The 19018-nt window shown below is 49.3% G+C and overlaps 5 protein-coding genes across 5 annotated transcripts; 3 read left to right on the top strand and 2 right to left on the bottom strand.

The window, feature by feature from the left end:
- Window positions 1-249: 249 nt before the first annotated feature.
- Window positions 250-1010, bottom strand: BC939DRAFT_464069 (uncharacterized protein). Its single transcript, XM_051557328.1, has one exon. It carries the CDS (start codon window positions 852-854, stop codon window positions 357-359), a length of 498 nt encoding a protein of 165 aa, XP_051408049.1. The 5' UTR covers window positions 855-1010; the 3' UTR covers window positions 250-356.
- A 74-nt stretch (window positions 1011-1084) lies between these two features.
- Window positions 1085-2670, top strand: BC939DRAFT_464071 (uncharacterized protein). Its single transcript, XM_051557329.1, has 3 exons — window positions 1085-1233; window positions 1343-2398; window positions 2481-2670. Exons 1-3 carry the CDS (start codon window positions 1155-1157, stop codon window positions 2492-2494), a joined length of 1149 nt encoding a protein of 382 aa, XP_051408050.1. The 5' UTR covers window positions 1085-1154; the 3' UTR covers window positions 2495-2670.
- BC939DRAFT_464072 (uncharacterized protein) lies at window positions 2659-5364 on the bottom strand. Its single transcript, XM_051557330.1, has one exon. It carries the CDS (start codon window positions 5339-5341, stop codon window positions 2681-2683), a length of 2661 nt encoding a protein of 886 aa, XP_051408051.1. The 5' UTR covers window positions 5342-5364; the 3' UTR covers window positions 2659-2680.
- A 439-nt stretch (window positions 5365-5803) lies between these two features.
- Window positions 5804-7601, top strand: BC939DRAFT_401994 (uncharacterized protein; the record flags this gene model as incomplete). Its single annotated transcript, XM_051552646.1, has 3 exons — window positions 5804-6097; window positions 6195-6578; window positions 6684-7601. 3 exons carry the CDS (start codon window positions 5804-5806, stop codon window positions 7599-7601), a joined length of 1596 nt encoding a protein of 531 aa, XP_051408052.1.
- A 238-nt stretch (window positions 7602-7839) lies between these two features.
- Window positions 7840-17134, top strand: BC939DRAFT_464075 (uncharacterized protein). Its single transcript, XM_051557331.1, has 11 exons — window positions 7840-8372; window positions 9112-11706; window positions 11793-12087; window positions 12177-12448; window positions 12534-12960; window positions 13051-13277; window positions 13370-13663; window positions 13742-14177; window positions 14274-14841; window positions 14952-15871; window positions 15975-17134. The coding sequence occupies exons 1-11, from the start codon at window positions 8181-8183 to the stop codon at window positions 17009-17011; spliced, it is 7263 nt and encodes a 2420-aa protein (XP_051408053.1). The 5' UTR covers window positions 7840-8180; the 3' UTR covers window positions 17012-17134.
- The last annotated feature ends 1884 nt before the right edge of the window (window positions 17135-19018 follow it).

A 19018-nucleotide genomic window follows, 5' to 3' on the forward strand; every position in this document is an offset into this window, starting at 1 on the left:
TGAATGTATACATGTACTCGTGCAGGCAGACAGGCAAGCAGAAGAGTATGCAGTGTACTTTCTGTTTTTTTAGTATTTTTTTTCGCAGGTTGATTGGTTAGTGGGTTGGTTGGTGTAGAGTAAATTGCGGTTGCACAGCATTGAGGAACTGGCATGGGAGGAGGCAGCAGGGGCACATGCCGATGGAAGCGATAGAGTGCAAACTATTTATTTCAGCAGGGCTTTCTTCCTTTGATTCAATCCCGCCATCCCTTCCTCATCCTTTTTATTTTATTTTAATTAATCCCTTTTCAAACCCATCCTCCATCCTCATCTCCCTCACCGAGGAACAAAAGGTACATAACATATTCTCGTCATCAACATGCATGCCTGGATTCGTGTTGGTGTGATGAATAAAAAAGAAAGCCTTTTGGATCCGAGAGATGGGATGAGACTGAAACCCGGTCGGTTGCAGCACGTTTTTCATTTTCATATCTCACATATTTGAATGAATGAATGAATGCGCTCGCTCTGTCCTTTGTTCCTTTCAATTGCCCTTTGCAACATAACTCCTGCTGTTCTTTGCTGACTTTGCTTGCACGCTGTCCTCCTCTGCCTTCTCCTTCACGCAGCAGGCGCTGGTTGAATATTATTACAGTTAATAGGAACAGTGCAGAAAGGAATACGAAATGGTCGACCACTCGAACAGCTCCTCCCAACGGAAGCCAGGCCAGCAACCACAGCCCCATCACTCTCACTTCCAGGTCCCTCGCCGCCATTACTCTTACCAGGATATCCATGGGCCTCTCTCTGCCGGAGTCGTCGAGGGCGGTCATCGTCCCTTTGCCAGCTTTCACTCTACCCCGCTGCACCATCCATTGCACACCTCATCCTCGCTGACCGCACCCACGGCTGCTCCTCCACCCCCCTCCGCCTCGACCCCGTCAAGGCCCAGTCTATCAGTCGCAGAAATCCTGGAGCGATACCATGATGCTAGCAAAGATTTCTTGGTCTCAGTCCTCAACGCCAAAGCAAAGGAGGACGAGGTATGTCTCTTTTCTTTGACACCCGATCGATTGATTATCCTAACAACAGACATGCTCTGTACCACAGCAACGACATAACACGTCTATATTTCAAACGCTCAATAGCGGCGGGCAGAGGAGGAACGCTACATGACCGAGCGGATCAAGCTACAATCCAAGCAGCTGGATATTCAACTGGCAGCAGAGAGGCTTCGAGGATCACCCCCAGGTGCGGCCGAACTCAATTGTATACCCGTCAATTGGACGGGCGCAGAAGTACTATCCATGACGGAGCCAACGTCCTAACCGCGAATCATGCCTATACCTCCAATATATAGCCCGTACATATCCTTCTCACTCCACAGAGGCACCTTCGGGGCCCTACGCTTCCTCGAGCTTGTACTATGGCAGCAGTAGCAGCAACAGCTACTCTCACTACTCCTCAGCAGATGCGTCCCGCTCGCACCCAAGCAGCAGCAAACACTCGCATCTTGATCATATCGCCCATACACCACAAGAACCACAGGACCCTTCGCAGTCAACACACCAGGGTCCGCTGTATTCTCATCATGATAAGCATGCGATGCAGCCCAGTCCTCAGAGTCGACCTCCGTTTCTGAAGATCAACACGGCGGTGCGCCAGTATCATCCTCAGCCACCATCGACCCAGCGTATGCCCCCGTCACCCCACTCTACCCTGCCACCGCTTCCCTCGACCAATCCTCCAAAGACTTCGAATCGTCACTACGGCCTTCCTCCGTTGAGCTCTTCGGCGCAATCTTCGCCAGCTGCTGTAGTCGACTATCAGTCTCATATACCTCCTCCTTTGACGCCCAAGGACGACCATGTCTCGCCGACTTCAGCTCTCTCGCCCACACATATGAAACGCAAATCTTTGAACCATGATGCTGTAATGGATGCTGTGCGTGCAAAGGTCTTCCGAAATGCGGCTGGTCAGCAGCATCAGCAACAAACCAAGAAGACGGCTATAGAATCGGAGCATGATCTGTCTAGCCGACGAAAGATCTATCAAGAGAAACCGTCGCCAGAGGTGCAAAAAAAGCAGCCAGAGTTAGTCAGTTCAGAGTCAAGACAGGATGAGTACCCAGAGGTCAAACTAGAGGTCAAGGAGGGACCGTTGCTCTCATCACTACCTGTATCGATCTCCTCACCGGCGTCGCCTTCGTCAAAGAACACAGAGAATGGGGAAACGAGTAGCCGCTCCAGGTCATCATCACCACCTCCATCCTCTTCCACCTCTAGCAAGAGCCGTCGCCCAATGGGTATCTCGCAACAGTTAGAGCTGGCGTCCGTTTCAGAGGCGATGGAAGATGTCAACGTGTCAAATTCTGAGACAGATGGCCGACGACCAGACCGGACAGCCGAAAACGGAGGTGTGTAACTTTTTCCTTTTTTTTTTTTTGGCCACCAAGTATTTTCACACAAAAACTAATTCTGGGCGTCTCTATTCTTCAGTTTCCGCTCACTAAGGCTTCATATTGAGATCTAGCGACAACGGCGTTCTGCCCCACCTTCTTGTCTTTCTTGCTTGCTTGAAGATCAAGAGGACCCACCAAGTAGGCTTTGAGCGCTCTTCTACATGCGTTTTCGGCTGAATATTGTTACAAGCAAAATAAAACTATTTTTGAGCATTGGATACATTCTGATCTAGTCCTTTATGTATGTTCAGAAAGTGGAGGATTTGCTTTGATTGCTTGCGCATAGGTGGTCCTGTTGGAGTAGGCACGATACCATCGCTCAAAGTCCTTCAGATCAACCTGGACTGTATCATCCTCGGTTGTGTTCCAGGATGAGCCAGCAACAACGCTTCTAGAGTCCAGGTCCACAAGATCGCCGCCCATCTCCAACTTCGCTCTTGCAAGCGCACCCAGCTCGTGGTTCGCCGGGAAGCCCTTATGGATGATCGATCTGTGCTCCGATTTAGCAGCGGCTACATCTGGCTGGGAAGGTGCTGGTGTTTCAACATCATCATCGGTAGTATCCTCCTGTCCCCACCGTTCAATATTGACGACCTTCTCCACCATATCAATCAATCCGCGTGCTCGACCCATCATGTTGATCAGCTTGGATAGCTCGCCCTTGGTGAGAGCGTTATCTTTGCCACTGATCCCTCTCCGTTCCAGTTCCTGACACACCCAGGTGACGACAACTGCATTCATTTTGGGTGTTGGCTTGAGCACATAGTAATCCACAAGAGTTCGAAGAGCGACCGCTGCGCCCGCATAATCGTTCTGGACAAGGAAAGCTCGCAGAATATTGGAATACAGAGACCGACTGGGCCTGATCCCGACCATAATCATGTCCCGAAAGAGCGTCCTTGGATTCAATGATGTTGTCGTGGAGATGGCATTATCAAACTGATATTGTTGACGACTGGGCAGCGGATGTGACAGCGGTTGAAGCTCGCCCATGCCATGGTAGAACTTTCTGACTCGACTGTCCTTGGTTTGCAGCGGGGTGTGATTTTGTTCCGAATTGTTGGTCGACGGGGCAATGGGCTGCCCAATCCTGTCTAGGAACAGCGCATTATTCAAAGCGGAGCCTCGACCTTTGAGCCCTTCGCCGCCTTCCAGAAACGCCTTGTCGCTGTGGAACACAGCGTTGAACATACAGGACAACGTAAACTGGTCCACACCGATCGATCGATCCTGAAGCATGCCCCTGTACAGTTGAAGACAGCGCCGGTTCATCCTTGCCTGCTCGTACGCCAGTAACATATAGTTGCAGGTTGCCAGATCGGGTTCGATACCGTCGGTTATGAGTTGTCGAAATAGCGCCTCGGTCTCTCGGGGCATTCTCTGTCGGCTATACGACTGCATCAGCAGTACGTAGGAGGCTCGGTTAGGACGGATACCTTCCCTTCGCATCTGCTGGAACCATTCAACTGCGTTGTCCATTTGCCCTAGTCGAGCATAGCAGTGAAGGATCTCGTTGTGTTTCTCGATGTCGGGTGGATAGCCGTAATTGGCCATCAATTGGCATACCAAGATCGCACCTTCAGCATCGCCCTTCTTTGAAAAGTTGGATAAAAGGGAGTCAAGCATGCCCTTGCCAAATACCGGTTTGTTGCTTGTCGCAATCTTGGTCTGGATCACACTCAAAAACTCGATTCGTTCGTCAGGATACTGGATCTCGGAAACAGCTAAGCTCAGCATCAAGCTGAGGGACTCCAAGTTGGACTCAACTCCTAGTTTCGAAAGCGAATCATACACGGTCTGGGCAAATTTGCTGTCCTGAACTTTGACACATGCCCTCAAGATCCCGTTCACGGTCTCGATGCTCTCCAGAGTGCTGTCCTCTGTCAAATCTCTCCAAAATCTGATCGCTTCTGACTTCTGCCCAGTTGAGAGATACTGCTGAATAAGATACCCCAACGTGTATTCGCTCGGCTTGGCACCGTCCTCCGCTCGTACGTCCTGAATAACTTGAATGGCTTTGTCGAGCCGCCCCAATCCTCCCCAAGCCCGAACAGCATGGTTCAACAGGATGGGATCCACTTTGTATTTTGAATCGACCACTCGCTCGAACTCTTCGAGGGACTCATCATATCGACCTAGACGATTGAGTGCCGACATCATATCGCTATAATCCCATCGCGAAAACCGAGGAAGCAATACACGCTTGTCGTTCAGCACTGTGACAATTCTGGCATTCCAAGTTTGGTTCCACGCAAGCTTGCTCCTGTCGTTATTTTCCCTAGGCGAGTATGAGTTTGAGGCTTCTTTGAAGCGGATAATGAGAAGCCTCAGGACGTCCTGCGAAAGCATACTAACGTCTTCAGGAACCTTGCGGAGGTCCTGATAAGCTTCCCACATGACCTCTGGATTCTTCAGATCGTGAAGTGCGACATGGAGCCTTGAAAAGTTATTGAGTAGCGTCTGGTTCGAGCGAACTTTGGCCAAGCGATCGTAATCGGTTACGCGGATGTCGGTAAGGCGGTCCAGAAGGCAGTTGATCGTACTGGTAGTCGAAGAAATAGATTCGCTTCGCTGCTTCGCATATTTTCTATTGCGCGACCTCTTCCTAAGCTTTGGCGGGTGCGGCAGTTGCGACGGAATTGGGGATTCAGAAGCTTCTTTACTGATTCCAGTGGCAGATGCGGGAAGAGTACAAGTTGCTTTGTTTTTGTGCGTCCGCGACAAAGAGAAGTTGCGAAGGGGTTGGTTCAAGGTGAGAACGGAGGTGTTCGCTCGACTTTGAAGAATATGACAACGATAACAAAGCGGTGCTGATGATGGCAGCGGAAAGGAAGTTGCAGCTGTGTTCTTGAAGAGTGGCAGTGACAGCAGCAGCTGTCCCCCACGGTTCATAGTCATTGAGGGTAAAAAGGAGTTGTTCAATCATGAACCGCAAGCTCAGCGGTTCCTTTTAGGATGCCAATTGCTCCTTCCTTCCTTTTCTGGACATATGAAGTAAACAAACGAACAGTCACTCAGGAACCACTCTCGGTGCTTTTTCACCATTGGCAGAAACTGATCATATTCCCTCCAGTTCCACAATCAGTTTCCGGACAAATCGACGACGGAGACCATCGCTTAATACACATGTACAGGAGCACCATGTTGACAAGGTGTAGAACATTTCGAGGAGCGCTACTGCAGCGCATAACCTGTTACAGCAACAACAACAGCCGGCTCTATACAGTAGGAACACCGGCAGCAACCAGACACACAACCCAACTACTCTCTCGGCAACATACACCATCGCCTGAGCTACCTTGCCATGGCTCCATTTCACTATGCAAATCATCTATAATTACTTCGTCTATCAGCCATAGAATGCCAGGCTCCGGCAGTCGTGGCATCATCACAGGCACCTATCCGTCGACACCACTTCACAAATTCAATCGGAGACTGATTGATCTCGCCAAAGAACCCCAGCTATTTCTGCCCATTTTCGACAAGTGCAGAGAGATCCTTGAAGCCAAGCTTGAGCCAGATCAGACCACATATTTTGTACTACTCGAGGCTCATGCACGGAACAATGATCTGGATAACATTCTGCGGACGTTGGAAGAGATGGCGCTGGTTGGGGTTCCTCCAAATATCTCAGCATTCAACATCGGATTGCGGGTATGAAGACAGAGAGCCATACACATTGAGTTAGGCACCTGATATTTTTACCACAGCAATGCTAAAACAGTCTTATTTATCATATATTTGAATATAGGCTGCGGCATTACATGGAGAGACAGTCGTAATGGAGAAGATCAGGAATATGGTCAACAAAGCAGGACTATCGCTGAATGCCAACTCGTACGAGATCATTATTCAGGGGCTCTGTGCGAACCAGGAACTAGAGCATGCGTTGGATCTGTTGGGAGATATGGCCGTCTCTGTCAATGAATATGGTCAGCCGGACGAAAATGGCCGACCCGTGATTGACGTCCGCCCGACATTGCAGTGCTACACACCCATCATTCAACTAGCACAGGCACTTCACGAGTCTGAGACGGCCTATATGGTCTTGAAAATGGCAGAGGTTCAAGCAGGCCTTTCCAGGATCCCGCCAGTCGTGTACTTGGATCTGATGGCCAGGGCTGCCGAAGATTATGTGGTACGCAGATGGATCACAATTAGTTCCGTTTTGAGATCGGCATGTATGACCATGGTATCAGCTTCCTAATCATATGCCGCACCGATATGCTTTACATCATAGCTTCATGCAGTCGAGTACTGTTGGAAAAAGGCTGTTAAAGAGATGGGCGCATATCCGGATGAGGGAACTTGCATGATGGTCTTGAACTGTGCAGGGCAAGGAAAGGCTCCTCGGTTATCGGCAGAGGTGATTCAGTACATGGGTGCCAGCGGCATGGAGTTCCAGGAGTATCATTTTGCACCACTGCTCCAGGCTTTTTCGCTTGCCAAAAAATTCAAATCTGCCTTCAATGTCCTGTCGATCATGAGGACATCGGGCATGAAGCCGACCATCCTGACAGCCTCGAGTTTACTCAAGGTCTTGGATGAGCCAGGCAACATTGAGGATGCGTTTGTCTGCATGAAGGAAATGCACCAGGAGGGCAAGACCGTCGATGTGGTCGCCTTTAACATTCTCATTGAGGCATGCGGTCGAAGCAAGGACCTGACACGAGCCATGGCCATTTTTGAATCGGCACCGGCACTGGGGGTCCAACCTGACACGGACACCTACAACGCGCTGCTGACAGGCTGCATCACGGACAGAAATATGACGGAGGGCAAGAATGTTATTGTGATGATGCAGAGCGCAGGAGTCGACCCCAATGTTGACACATACCAGTCGCTGATTTCGCTGTGCCTGACACAGATTAACTACGAGGACGCATTTATGTACCTGGAAGAGATGAAAAGTCATAATGTGATCCCGTCAGAACCGATCTACACAAGTCTGGTACGCAAGCTAGCGCGCGAGAACGACCCCCGAATCAAGTACGCGATCGAAGAGATGGAGTCGTTTGGATATGTGGTAGGGCCGAACTTACGTTTGTATATTGAGACAGGTGGACTGAGCAACCTGGAAGAGTCGGAGCGCAGGAAACAGATCCGCATCTCGCAGCGCAGACGCAGTAGCCATCGCCCGTCGCGTCAGTGGAATTAGAAGAAATAAAACGGAGTATTTGTTCTCTGGCAACGCAGGAACAAGATGTGTTGTTGGCATGGTGGTTTAGTAAGAGTTGTCTGTCTTCCCGATGCAACCTACCAAGTGTTATGGACGGGCTCTTTGTCCGCATGCCATGCCATGCCATGCTGCTGAACTCTAAACTGGAAGCAGTCAATTGACAGCTGAGCACACGAATAGAGTCCGCAAAGGGAATGGGGAGAAACTCATGGGTTATGCCCGGCCCTCCCCACCTAGTGTCATCATCCCCCTCCTCCCTCCTCCCTCTTCTGATCGCACCTTCTCCCCCTCCTCCGTGCATGCGCTCTTGCTTCATATCCACATCGACTTCCTCATCCCTTCCCTCCCTTTCTAAAATCGAATCCTCGCAAGGCCTTACTTTCCATTCTTCGAAGGTGCGCTTCTCCGTCGACGTCTTCCTTCACCTTCAACCGGCTACTCCGCCTCCCCAGTACCGCTACCACAACCAAATCCTCTAAACATACGGCAACACAAAACCCCGCTCTTCCTTCTCCCGTGGCCTTTCCCGGCCTCTCAACTCCAGTTTCGAGACAAACCATGAAGGCTTGGGGGTTTGGCAACTTGCTTCCGTCCTTTGCCGTTCCTCTCGGACTCCAGAAGCGCATTCTCAGCTTTGTGCTTCAACGAGCCATCGGTAACTTTTTGGAGGATGACCTGGATTTAGAAAAGCTCGATATCGAGCTCTCGAACGGTGTCGTTCACTTGACGGACCTCAAGCTCAATGCCAGGGTACGTTTTTTTTTATGAAGCAGGATTGGGTGTTTCACAATTCATTATTAGTTGTGTCAGAGAGGCCGTATCCCGCTCGATGGGAGGCATTCGCTCCAAGAGGACCAACTGCAACAATGGTGCCTCGACAAACCATATCCAGCCATAGCAGCAGAGCAAACTAAATGTGCTACGCTGTGATTACAATCAACATACGCAAGCAGTAGTCAGTGTTGCACATGCGATTGTCCAGTGGGCACAGTCTTTATTTATTCTTGGTCTTTTTTTTTTTTTGTGCTCAGTGAATGGGGGCTAGTTGGAGGCTCAGCCTATTCAGTGAGAGTCATTTGTGTCGGCAGCTTCGAAGGCAGCGACGCTCAACCTTGGCTGTATCAAAAGGGCGACCTTTCTGTTTGCTCTAGAAAACAGCAACAGCGAGAAATAATGAGCAAGGAGACATTTATACTGGATCAACTACACCCGTATGACCACAAAGCTTGACAGCTGGGACACGACGAGACACGAATTTAATCCGCAGGCGTCTTCGTATGGAAATGTGCAGGGCATGAGTAGCATTTATTTTCATGACTCTCCCCACAGCAGGACTAGAACCTAGACCATAGCAATCGCACGATAGAAAGCTATAATCCTTTGCAGTATATCACCATCTATAGCATCACGCACTCCTCTATTTGTTTATCCTTCTACGTGCTGTTGCATTGCTAACTTTTAACCTGTACCCTTTCTGGCATATCATTAGGCGCTCAATGACCTCGCGGCTGGAACTCCGCTCGCTGTTACACAGGGACGCATTGGATCCATTACAGCGACTATCCCGTGGAGGAACCTCTGGAACGGGCAGTGCATTATAGAGATCGATGGCGCTGACGTGACCCTGGCGCCCGTGCGGTCGACATTTCAGTCAGCTTCATTGCACGATCTCGAGGACCAGATCCTGTCCGCCTCTGTAGGACTTGCCAGCGACTTTATTCATCAGCACAAGGCGGATGCCAAGGAGGAGGCGGCACTCCAGGAGTCGTTACTTCAGACATTTCAAAGTCAAGCACCTTCAGGAATGCCAGGAGATTTCAACTCACGGCCGTCCTCTTCACAAATCCCGTCCCCACCACTGTCTGTACCTATCGAGGAGCCCGAGGAGAGAATGTCAGAAGGTCAGGGCGTGCAGTTCGTGGCCAGGGTGATTGAGAAGTTATTGGCCAGGATTCAAATTATTTGCAAAGGAACGGTTATCCGTCTGCGCCATAGTTCGTCGCTCCCTTTGGTCAAGACACAACCCATCGGTACCTCCAATGAGAAACTGAATTACGAATTGGAAATCCGTTTGCCATATATTGCATATCGTGACGAAACTCCAGGCTGGGATCAACCCACCGGCAGCATGGACGCATCAAGTATGAGGTCTTCTTCCTTGAGACAGGATCCGGATTCTGCATCTTCTTCGACCGTGCTTGGTGAATCCGGGGCTCCTAGCGTCATTTGGCTGGATTCTCCAGAGTCAATCAAGACAGTTGTCTTTAGGGGATTCTCAATTTGGGTCAGACAACAGGGGGAAGCAGAAGAAATGGTGGTGCAGGTTGACCCAATGGCGAAGGATGGATCTAGTATCAATACGGGCGCGCATTCTGATGGCCAGGAAGACTCAGACTCGGATTCGGATGTCTTCACAGACGCTCAGGAGAACATTTCGCAGTCGATAGTGGATTCACAAATGGCGCCCCTCAAACAAACACCACTTTTGACGCCTTCGCAGTCGACACAAGCTACTAGCGCTCAGGCGACGTCGGACCTATATGCAGCCGAGATTTTATCGACATTGCAGCACAAAAGCCGAATTAAGGTCAGCATACGGAAGAACACAAAGATGATTTCAGGATCCACACCAAATCAAGCGGATATGCCCATCAAGTCGCTCATGGATATCGACTTTCATTTGCGCTCCATATTCATTGCTCTTTCACCAAACCAAGTCGCCTTCATTCTCGAAATCCTTGCCTTGATGGACAGTGCCTCACCCACGGACACTCAGAGCGCTCAGAATCAGACGCGGGCAGATACAGAGCCTGGTATGGAGCGGGGCGCAGCAGATGCTGGGCCACAAGCATCGAAGTATATGGGCCGCAGCGCCATAAGGGAAGACGCATTTGCAGAACGAGCTTCTCCCATTCATACCCAGTCGCCCCAATCACCTAAGCGTCTACAGACCACCGATCCGCTGAAGGGGACACAGGCTAGGAGTTCTGGGAGTCGGCCACTCGACAACGGCAGACCGGGAGATTCATGGAGCACTAGAGCGACTGCGACGATACCGACACTTGCTTCAACTCCAACCGTATATATGGATTCATCTCGATTTTTGCGCGGATCGATTTATGTGGACAGCCAGCCAAGTGCTTCTCCTCCATCTTCCAGTATATCCAATGTACCACCGTCGCTTACCGTAAAACTCAAGGCACGGATCAACACATTTCAAGTGTTTGTTCTGTATCAGGATCCAGCATCGCAACGGCATATTCCTACAGAGGCCAACTTCTTTAAAAACCCGGTTCCAGAGGCCCTAAGAGCTGATCATTTGAAGCTGGAGCTGGATAGCATGGTTCTTCGATATCAGCAATGGACGGGACTCGACACAAATACGGGCGGACAAAAAACTGCAAAGGAGGCGAAGAGCCAAGTTGATTTTGCGCTCAACAATTTCTCAATCGCTGAGTGGATCGAGTCCGCCCCCAAGCGATATGACACGGCAAGCTGGAATCTGACGTCTGATCGGTACCGACTTCCATCTCGAAGACACTATGTACCCATCGTTGAGTTTGAAATGGATCAGGATTCAATTGTACAAACCTCTCCGACCTCGAAATTTCCGGTGCTGCATATGCCTGATCGCTACTTGAGTGAGCGCAGTCTCTTGTTGCGGTCCAAGAAGAGCATGCGGAAACCGGACAGCAATAAATCAGCATCCTCCTCGAGTGCAGATCCCAATTCGACCATTAAAGAGTCTTCGAGTGGGATAGCCAAAGAGGTTGTCAAAATGAGGGTTCTTTTGGGCAACCACAAGAGGGATGGCTCAAAGTCAAGTACGCCCTCCCCTGACGCCACCACTACAGCACCAAGTGGCTACGCGCGGGATGTTACGATCGAGGTCAAGCCAATGCAGGTCCATGTGGATTTTACTACTTTCCAGAGACTTGAAAATTTTCTGCTGGCCATTATGGGTTCCAAAGAAACGACGGCTGGCGCATTAAATGATCAGTCCAGGGAATCGCAGCCTCGGCCACTGCGCCAGACTGACCAACAGATCTTGGACGATTTGGAAGGACCGCAGAGGGCTGCCAAGGTATGAAATACTTCGTCCATTCCGGCTGCCGTGTCCGCCAGTAGTATCATTGCAGAGGAATCTAACGATCTTAATCTTCCCATTAGGTCAAGGCGAGGCTTCGACTACGCCTGAACTCAGTACAACTTTGGATTTCAGTGCCAGACATGGCACTGTTATTGGCCGGACAGGAGGATACAGGGCCTGAATATAGGTCTATATACGATGTCGTTGCAGTAAATATTTCAAAGATGGTTGTCACTCAGACCGCCGAAGAGACGAAAGCAGGCACACAGGGCCACCATCGAACAGACTCTGAACTAGGCAGATCCAGCAAAACTTCCGCCTCGAAGATGAAAGTAGAGTTTGCCAGCATATCGGCGTTTATCGTGCCCGCACATGGTAGGTGGAAAGCCTTGCGATATCATTGATTCTTGGTTGCAAAGGCGCTATAAATATTGGTTGTCATGATGCTGATCTGCTTTGCGTAGAAACGACATCAAAGGCGTTTCTGTTTATTGGATCGCTGTCAAATCATCCTGCATCACAGTCCAGCTTTACCTCCACCCTACCAACGCTCGAAATCGTGACGCGCTCACCAAGTTCGCTTCCGATCAGCTATGAGCGATCATCTCCGTCTGGGTTTCCTCGTACCCCTGCTTTGGAAGCGTTCGAAATCCTGGAGAACGAGGAGTATACTCATAGCTATGTAGATGAAAAGGAGGAGCTGATTCATTTCAAGCAAAGGACTATCGAGACCTCGGTATGTGGCTTTCTTTAACAGTGAATGACTGACAAGCAGACTGTTAAGTGTAGTATACTAACCCTCCGTTCTTACCTATACATAGCTCGTATCTGTCGACACTCACGTTCCTCTGGTGGCCGTTCATCTGGAAAAGCGAGTGTTCGATATCCTCATGCTCCGCATCAATGATCTCAGTACTTGGCTGACAATATTCTCCGAGCGACTCGCCGCACAGATACCTGCGACTCCAGAGATTGCAGTGAAACCATCCAGCTTTCAAAATAGCTTTTCGCAAGCACCGACTGAGTTCATGGATCCTAAGGAAGCCCCTCGCAATAGCCTTGATGAGGATTATCAAGACGACCAAAGCGAGCTTGGGACAGACCAGTCTACAGCCTATGGGGAGGAACTTCGCCACCAGGCTGAAGGAAGACCCTCTGCTCCAAGAGCTCGAGTCTCCAGCGACAACCATTCTCAGCAAAAGGTCGCCAAACCAACTATGGCATCTGTTCTTTTGTTCGCTCAGACTGGTAACGAGCCTTCTGTTTTCACGTCTTTCATTGCTGCTGCTAAAAGTGAGTGGTATGTATTAACTTTTTTTTTTTTTTTTTTTTTTTTAGTTGAGGTCACATTAGACTATCCCACAGCGCCAACGGTATTGGACCCAGTTCCGACCATAAAATCGTATCAAATTACTGTTCGGGACGCAAGAGTATTTGCAGCAGCAAAATATCAGGGAGGAATAGACACCTATGCGATTGTGGACGCCGATGATCTGGATTTCTGGGAAATCACAGCTCAGAAGCCCAAAACACTCCTATTGTCAAGAACTTTCTCAAAGCCCATGGTAGGTTTTCTTGTCTATTTCCAATAAGGTCGTACTTCATGTGAGAAAGCCGATGCTGATGTCGTAAGACTAATATGATGCGTGCTATATAGTTCAAGCCATCGCGGCCAATGGTCCATATGACCAGCTTGCTTTCGTTTGATCCTGCAATCAAGTACAAGGAGAACAAAACCAACCTCTCATTTGCGGGGATTTCTTGGAAGTTCTCGATCGATCAAACTGCAGTGGACGACGTCCAGGACTTTTTTGCAGAACCTGCCGGAATCGTTTACTACAACCCCCCGCGTCAGTGCACCCGCATTGGCGTCAGCCTTTTGGAGTGCTGTATGGACTACAAGCCCCTCCATATACCTCCTCGTTTCGTCTTGTCCTTTGAGAAGATGAAGGTAATGCTTGACAGCGGACCATAATTTGCAGTGAAAAGTCACATAGCGACACTAACAAACCATTTCTCTGTAAACTAGGTATTCTCAACGTTGATACCAGAATCGCCGACTCTCAAGTCCAAGGTCCAGATTTACAACATGAGCCTGTTCTTGATTGACAATCCTCAAAGCGTCCTAACTCCCCCAGATGTCGCCCATGTTGCGGCAGTAATCGACTCGCGGCAGTATTGGAGATTGCTTGGCTTTGCCATAATCGGACAATGCCCGTTTTTCGAGCTGAGGTCCGTCAAGAGCAAGACTGGCCAGTTGCCACTGTACGACCTCATGATCACAAACCAAATATTTTACCTCGAAACTTGCTCGGATTCGTTCCAGACGCTGATGCAGCTTGCAACGTACCTCGGCGATAATGGCGATATGCCAATCGAAAAGAAAAAGATTTTGGAGCGACTCGCAGAAGCTGAGCGGGCAGCCAATAGAGCGAAATCCAACATCATTTACCAGGACGTTCTTGGTACGTCAAAATGTGTTTTTCTGGTCAACATTTACACGGTTCGGTTTATACTGTACCTAACTCTATACTGTACGTATGATTGATTTGATCTTACAGCAAGTTTGGATGAAGACGCGTTTCGGAAACCAAGTCTCAGTCGGGAAGCAGACAATACGGGAACATTGGAGTTCGTAGAGGGCTTTTACTCTGTTGATCGTGAGGATTCTGAGAGCGACCACTTCAAAGCACAGATGCATGATACACCAAATGTGGATGGTTTCCATGAGGTTTATGCAGACCTGCTCAGCGGCCCCCAGTCTGCGATAAAGGAGAATTCTGTGGATATTGGCAGACGCACTGGTGGCAAACATGGGTCGTCTACAAAGGGAAAGGGATCCAAGTCAAAAGCGAAGGGCGAACCACTGCCGCCGTCTACGGAAGCTGATGAGGAGCTGGATAGTTATATGGATGCGCTTGGCATTGCAGCTCAAACTAAGACTAATGCTCGGTCGTCATTTGAGGGTGCCAGTCGAGGTGAATCCAGCCGTTCGAGAGACCACTCGAGAACAGAAAGTCAGCCGGAAGATATCATCCGAGTTCTTGATTCTGGGGCTAAGCTTGCTGTGATCGAAAATTATTTTTCGATCCCAGTTTTGACGGAAGAAGAACGAGCCAAGGACGAGGGGTAAAATCTAGAAACACGAGTTCTCGTCCAGAACGCATGTCGCATATATTCCTGTTCACGCTCCAACTCACAACACCTTTTTTTCTTCTTGTCTTACATGCGTATCATAGATCTATGGCCAAATTGCGCCTCCGAGTTCGAGACTTTAACTTCTCATGGCGACTCTACGATGGCCTTGACTGGGAGATCTCGAGACTCGATGAAGCCGAGCGCAAGAGACATGCCCGGCAGCTTGTTAATCGACTATATGATCCGGACGACGTCATTCACGCGACCATGGACATTCCGCAGTCCAATCTGGAGGCTAGCATCTTTGAGAAACTCGCTGGAGTGCAGCACAGTCCGATAGATCGCCTTGGTGTACATCACCGCAAGGATTCCTCGCCCTCGTCTTCCGAGGCTGATTCAACTAACGAGTACCAAACCGATACGATGAGCCAAGATGGCAATAGTGGAAATCGTCCATTCACCGCCACAGGCACTGGCAGTAGAAGAATCGCACAGTATCATCTACGCCAACCACACTCGTTCAGCCATCAAGACTCAAACAAGCGCAAGAAAAAGCTGGAGCGCTCCAAGACTGCGATGATTGAATTTAACGCGGACAAGGTGCGGCTCGAGTTTGAGGATTATCTCGGCGGAATCGAGACCGCCTCCCATCTCTCGCTGCGTGTGAAGCAGTTCGAGATCATTGACAACCTGAAGAGCTCCCTCTGGCATAAGTTCTTGTCTCGCCAGCGACAGGACTCTCATACGGCAACGCCACATCAGACACAGTCCAATATGATCCGCATTGACCTGGATGGAGTACGGCCCGTCGTGAGTGCCTCGACTGTAGAGCATCGACTTAAAGTCAGGATCTTGCCATTACGGCTGTACGTTGATCAAGATGCCCTCATTTTTTTGATCAAATTCTTTGTCCAGAGCAGCTCAGCAGGCGCTGTTGCTTCTGCAGACGATTCGCAGCCCGAGGGTATGGCAGTTGCCCCTGATACTACTGAAAAGAAGAAACCGAACGAGATGTACTTCCGTAAGATGTTCGGCCCTCAATGCCTTTAGTTCTTGGCCGTTGTTTTTAATGGTTTGTCTATATATCTAACGACTTTTATTCGGCGTCGATTTTGATTTCGTAGAATCGGTCAAGATGGGTGAGATTTCGGTCAAGGTGGATTATAAACCCAAGCACGTCGACTATACTGGTCTAACTGGCGGTAATTTCGTCGAGTTGATGAACTTTTTCCATCTGGATGCAGCCGAGATGACGCTGCAGGAGGTGCAGCTTAACGGTATCAACGGTTTTGTAAAGCTGGGCCAGGATCTCATCACAGCTTGGTTGCCCTATATCCGATCCACTCAAGTTCCACACATGGTCTCGGGCCTGACTCCTATCCGCTCATTGGTCAACTTGGGCTCAGGAATTGCAGACCTGGTGTTATTGCCTATTGAGCAGTATAAGCGGGACGGACACCTCATCCGAGGATTGCAGAAGGGTGGTCAAGCATTTACGCGAGCGACGACATTGGAGGCGCTCAAGCTTGGAACTAAACTGGCGGTTGGCACACAGGTCCTATTGGAGCACGCAGATGAAATCTTTGGATCCAGTGCTGGTGGATCAAGCTCTGGAAGTGCAGCAGGCAGAGATCACACAGGCGAAGGCGATGACGGATCAGATATCCATAGTGGAAAGAGAGTTGTTGCTACGATGGTTTCGGGCTCGGAAGCATACATGCAAGAGTCGATTGACGATGAGGAGCAACTGCTGCAGCATCTCCAGTATCAGCAGCAACAGCAACATATGTCCGACTCAGGTACTACTTCTAGCTCACCATTAACCTCCACTGGCGGGTCATCGACTGTGACCAAGGCAAACAGGGTCAGCAAGTATGCCAACCAGCCAGCAGATATCAACGAGGGTATGGAACTTGCGTACAAGAGTTTAAGCAAAAACATTGGCACGGCTGCACATACGATCTTTGCGGTCCCGATGGAGGTTTACGAGCGGACGGGAACCCAAGGGTCTGTCCGGGCAGTGATCCGTGCAGTGCCTGTTGCGGTACTGAAACCGATGATTGGCGCGACGGAAGCGTTCTCAAAGGTGTTGATCGGGCTTCGTAATAGTATCGACCCTGCGCAACGGCTGCAGATGGAAGACAAGTACAAGAAGCAATGAGCGGTCCGGACCAAGAAAGAACTAAGTCCTTTCGAGCAGGATAAGTGGGGTGCACATCATAGTACCACATAGTGCGATAGCATGAAGTCGATATACTTAACACAATAAACCGAGAATCTGTACATAGTAAAAAAAACATCGAAAGGATACTACCGTATGAAATCCAAAGAATAACCGTGGCAAGTAGCTATTGAGGAAGGCATAGCGCCAACCTCTGGGCATACACACACTTCTAGCCTTGTGCTTCGCCCACTTTTCTTTTCGAAGCTACGCGTGATGCTGCTACCAAATATAGGCGCTATTTCTCATCACGTTGCAAGGTCGATGCATTATGGCCGATTCTACACATACCTGTCCACTATGCGTTCAGCGATAGCAATGCGCCAATAACCCTGGCGAGTCGGAGAGCGGCAGGAGGTGATTAGTGGAGCAACATCAGAGTATGTTCAACTTCGAAAAGAACATCACTATCATTCGTCATCCGACTCTCCTCTCGCAAATACGGACTCGCTACCCGAAAACGAAGAATAATGAACGGTACTTTGCTCTATCTGTTATAATATAATCATGTTGCTAATGCTTCATAATTTGAGCTTGTAGGCTAAGAAACGTCGCCGAAGCGAAGGAAGAGTTGATAACATTGCACAGACATCTATGACAGATAAAATGTACGCTCTTGATAATGCTCGAAATTCAATTATTTGCTTGGCATATCTGTGTTCTTCTGCCACGTCTTTTCTTTCACGCTTCTTTTTTAAGAGTCTCTTCCATTCCTTTGCTGCGTAACCAAGCGAGGTTGAGCGACCACACTCCAAATCGATGGCACACTCAGCGTAGTGGCAACGAAGTACCGACCGGCCAAGAACGTTAGATGTGGGGTACAATAGGATTACGGGATATGATGCCACCGTTGCATGCAGGGTAGATAGCGAGATAAAGAGTAAACGGGGAAGTAGGATGAATATTCGCCTTCCCCTGGTATAAAGCACTCCACAGCTCACTTCGTTCTACACTTTCTACATGTTTAATTATTTCCAGTGAACTTTTATCTACCTCTGGATTATCCTTGTCACTTTTACCATTGATTCCCTCCCTCTATCTCTCTCTGCACCCAATTTCCTCTCATTTTTGGATGTGCGACGCCTCGCGGTTACTGCCTCTTACAACAATACCAAGCAGCGGCGCTGACGAGCACCTCAGATCATTACTTGCCCGCTAAGTAAAGTGAACGAGATGGACCTCACTGTAGAGGGCAGCTGTTGAAACTGGTAAAAATATTACATTCAAAAGTTTGTCCTTATGAATAAAAGACACAGGCGCAAAAGTGTCGCGAAAGAATTGTTTATCTAGGGCGGTAGAGAAGAGATTCAACATTAGTAAATCCGGATTATGTCGCATCACTTAGAAGTTAACACTTGCATATTTCTCACTCTTTCACATCCTGTCGCTCTGTCTCGGCAACCTCTGTATCGACATCTTTGCCATCCCCGCCATCCTCCACCTCGACCTTAGAATAAATATACATTGGCTCGATATCATATGATGGCCTCGTTAACTGCAACCTGTATGATGTCTTGGAGGGGGGCCGCTGTTGCAAATGCTTCATTGACGCCTCCATTATGCGCTAAGTATTGGATAGACTATGATACGAGAATTGAATAACGAGTGAGGGACACACAAGGAGGCGCAGCAAGAGAGAGAGAGAGAGAGAGAGAGACGGAAGGGTTTGTGCAAAAAGCGAGAAGGAGTAATGAATGACAGGAAAGACAGCGAATGTGGGAGTGATGCCGAACAAGGCGTGGGAGTGTTCAGCAACCGGGAGCAATGAAGCGAAGGGCGTGAGAGTGGAGGCGAAGGTGAGATGCAGAGAACAGCGTGGGGGTGGTTGTGAAAAGTGTGTGTGATGACAACAGAAGTGTGCGAGAAGCGAGTATGGACGCGTGAGTGGTGGCAATGGTGGGCATCTCTGGAGCAAATGGACGAACATGATCCAACGGTCTGATCAGT

The sequence above is a fragment of the Gamsiella multidivaricata genome (assembly GCF_025024155.1).
Source record: "Gamsiella multidivaricata strain RSA 2152 chromosome Unknown BC939scaffold_81, whole genome shotgun sequence".
NCBI lineage: Eukaryota > Fungi > Mortierellomycota > Mortierellomycetes > Mortierellales > Mortierellaceae > Gamsiella > Gamsiella multidivaricata.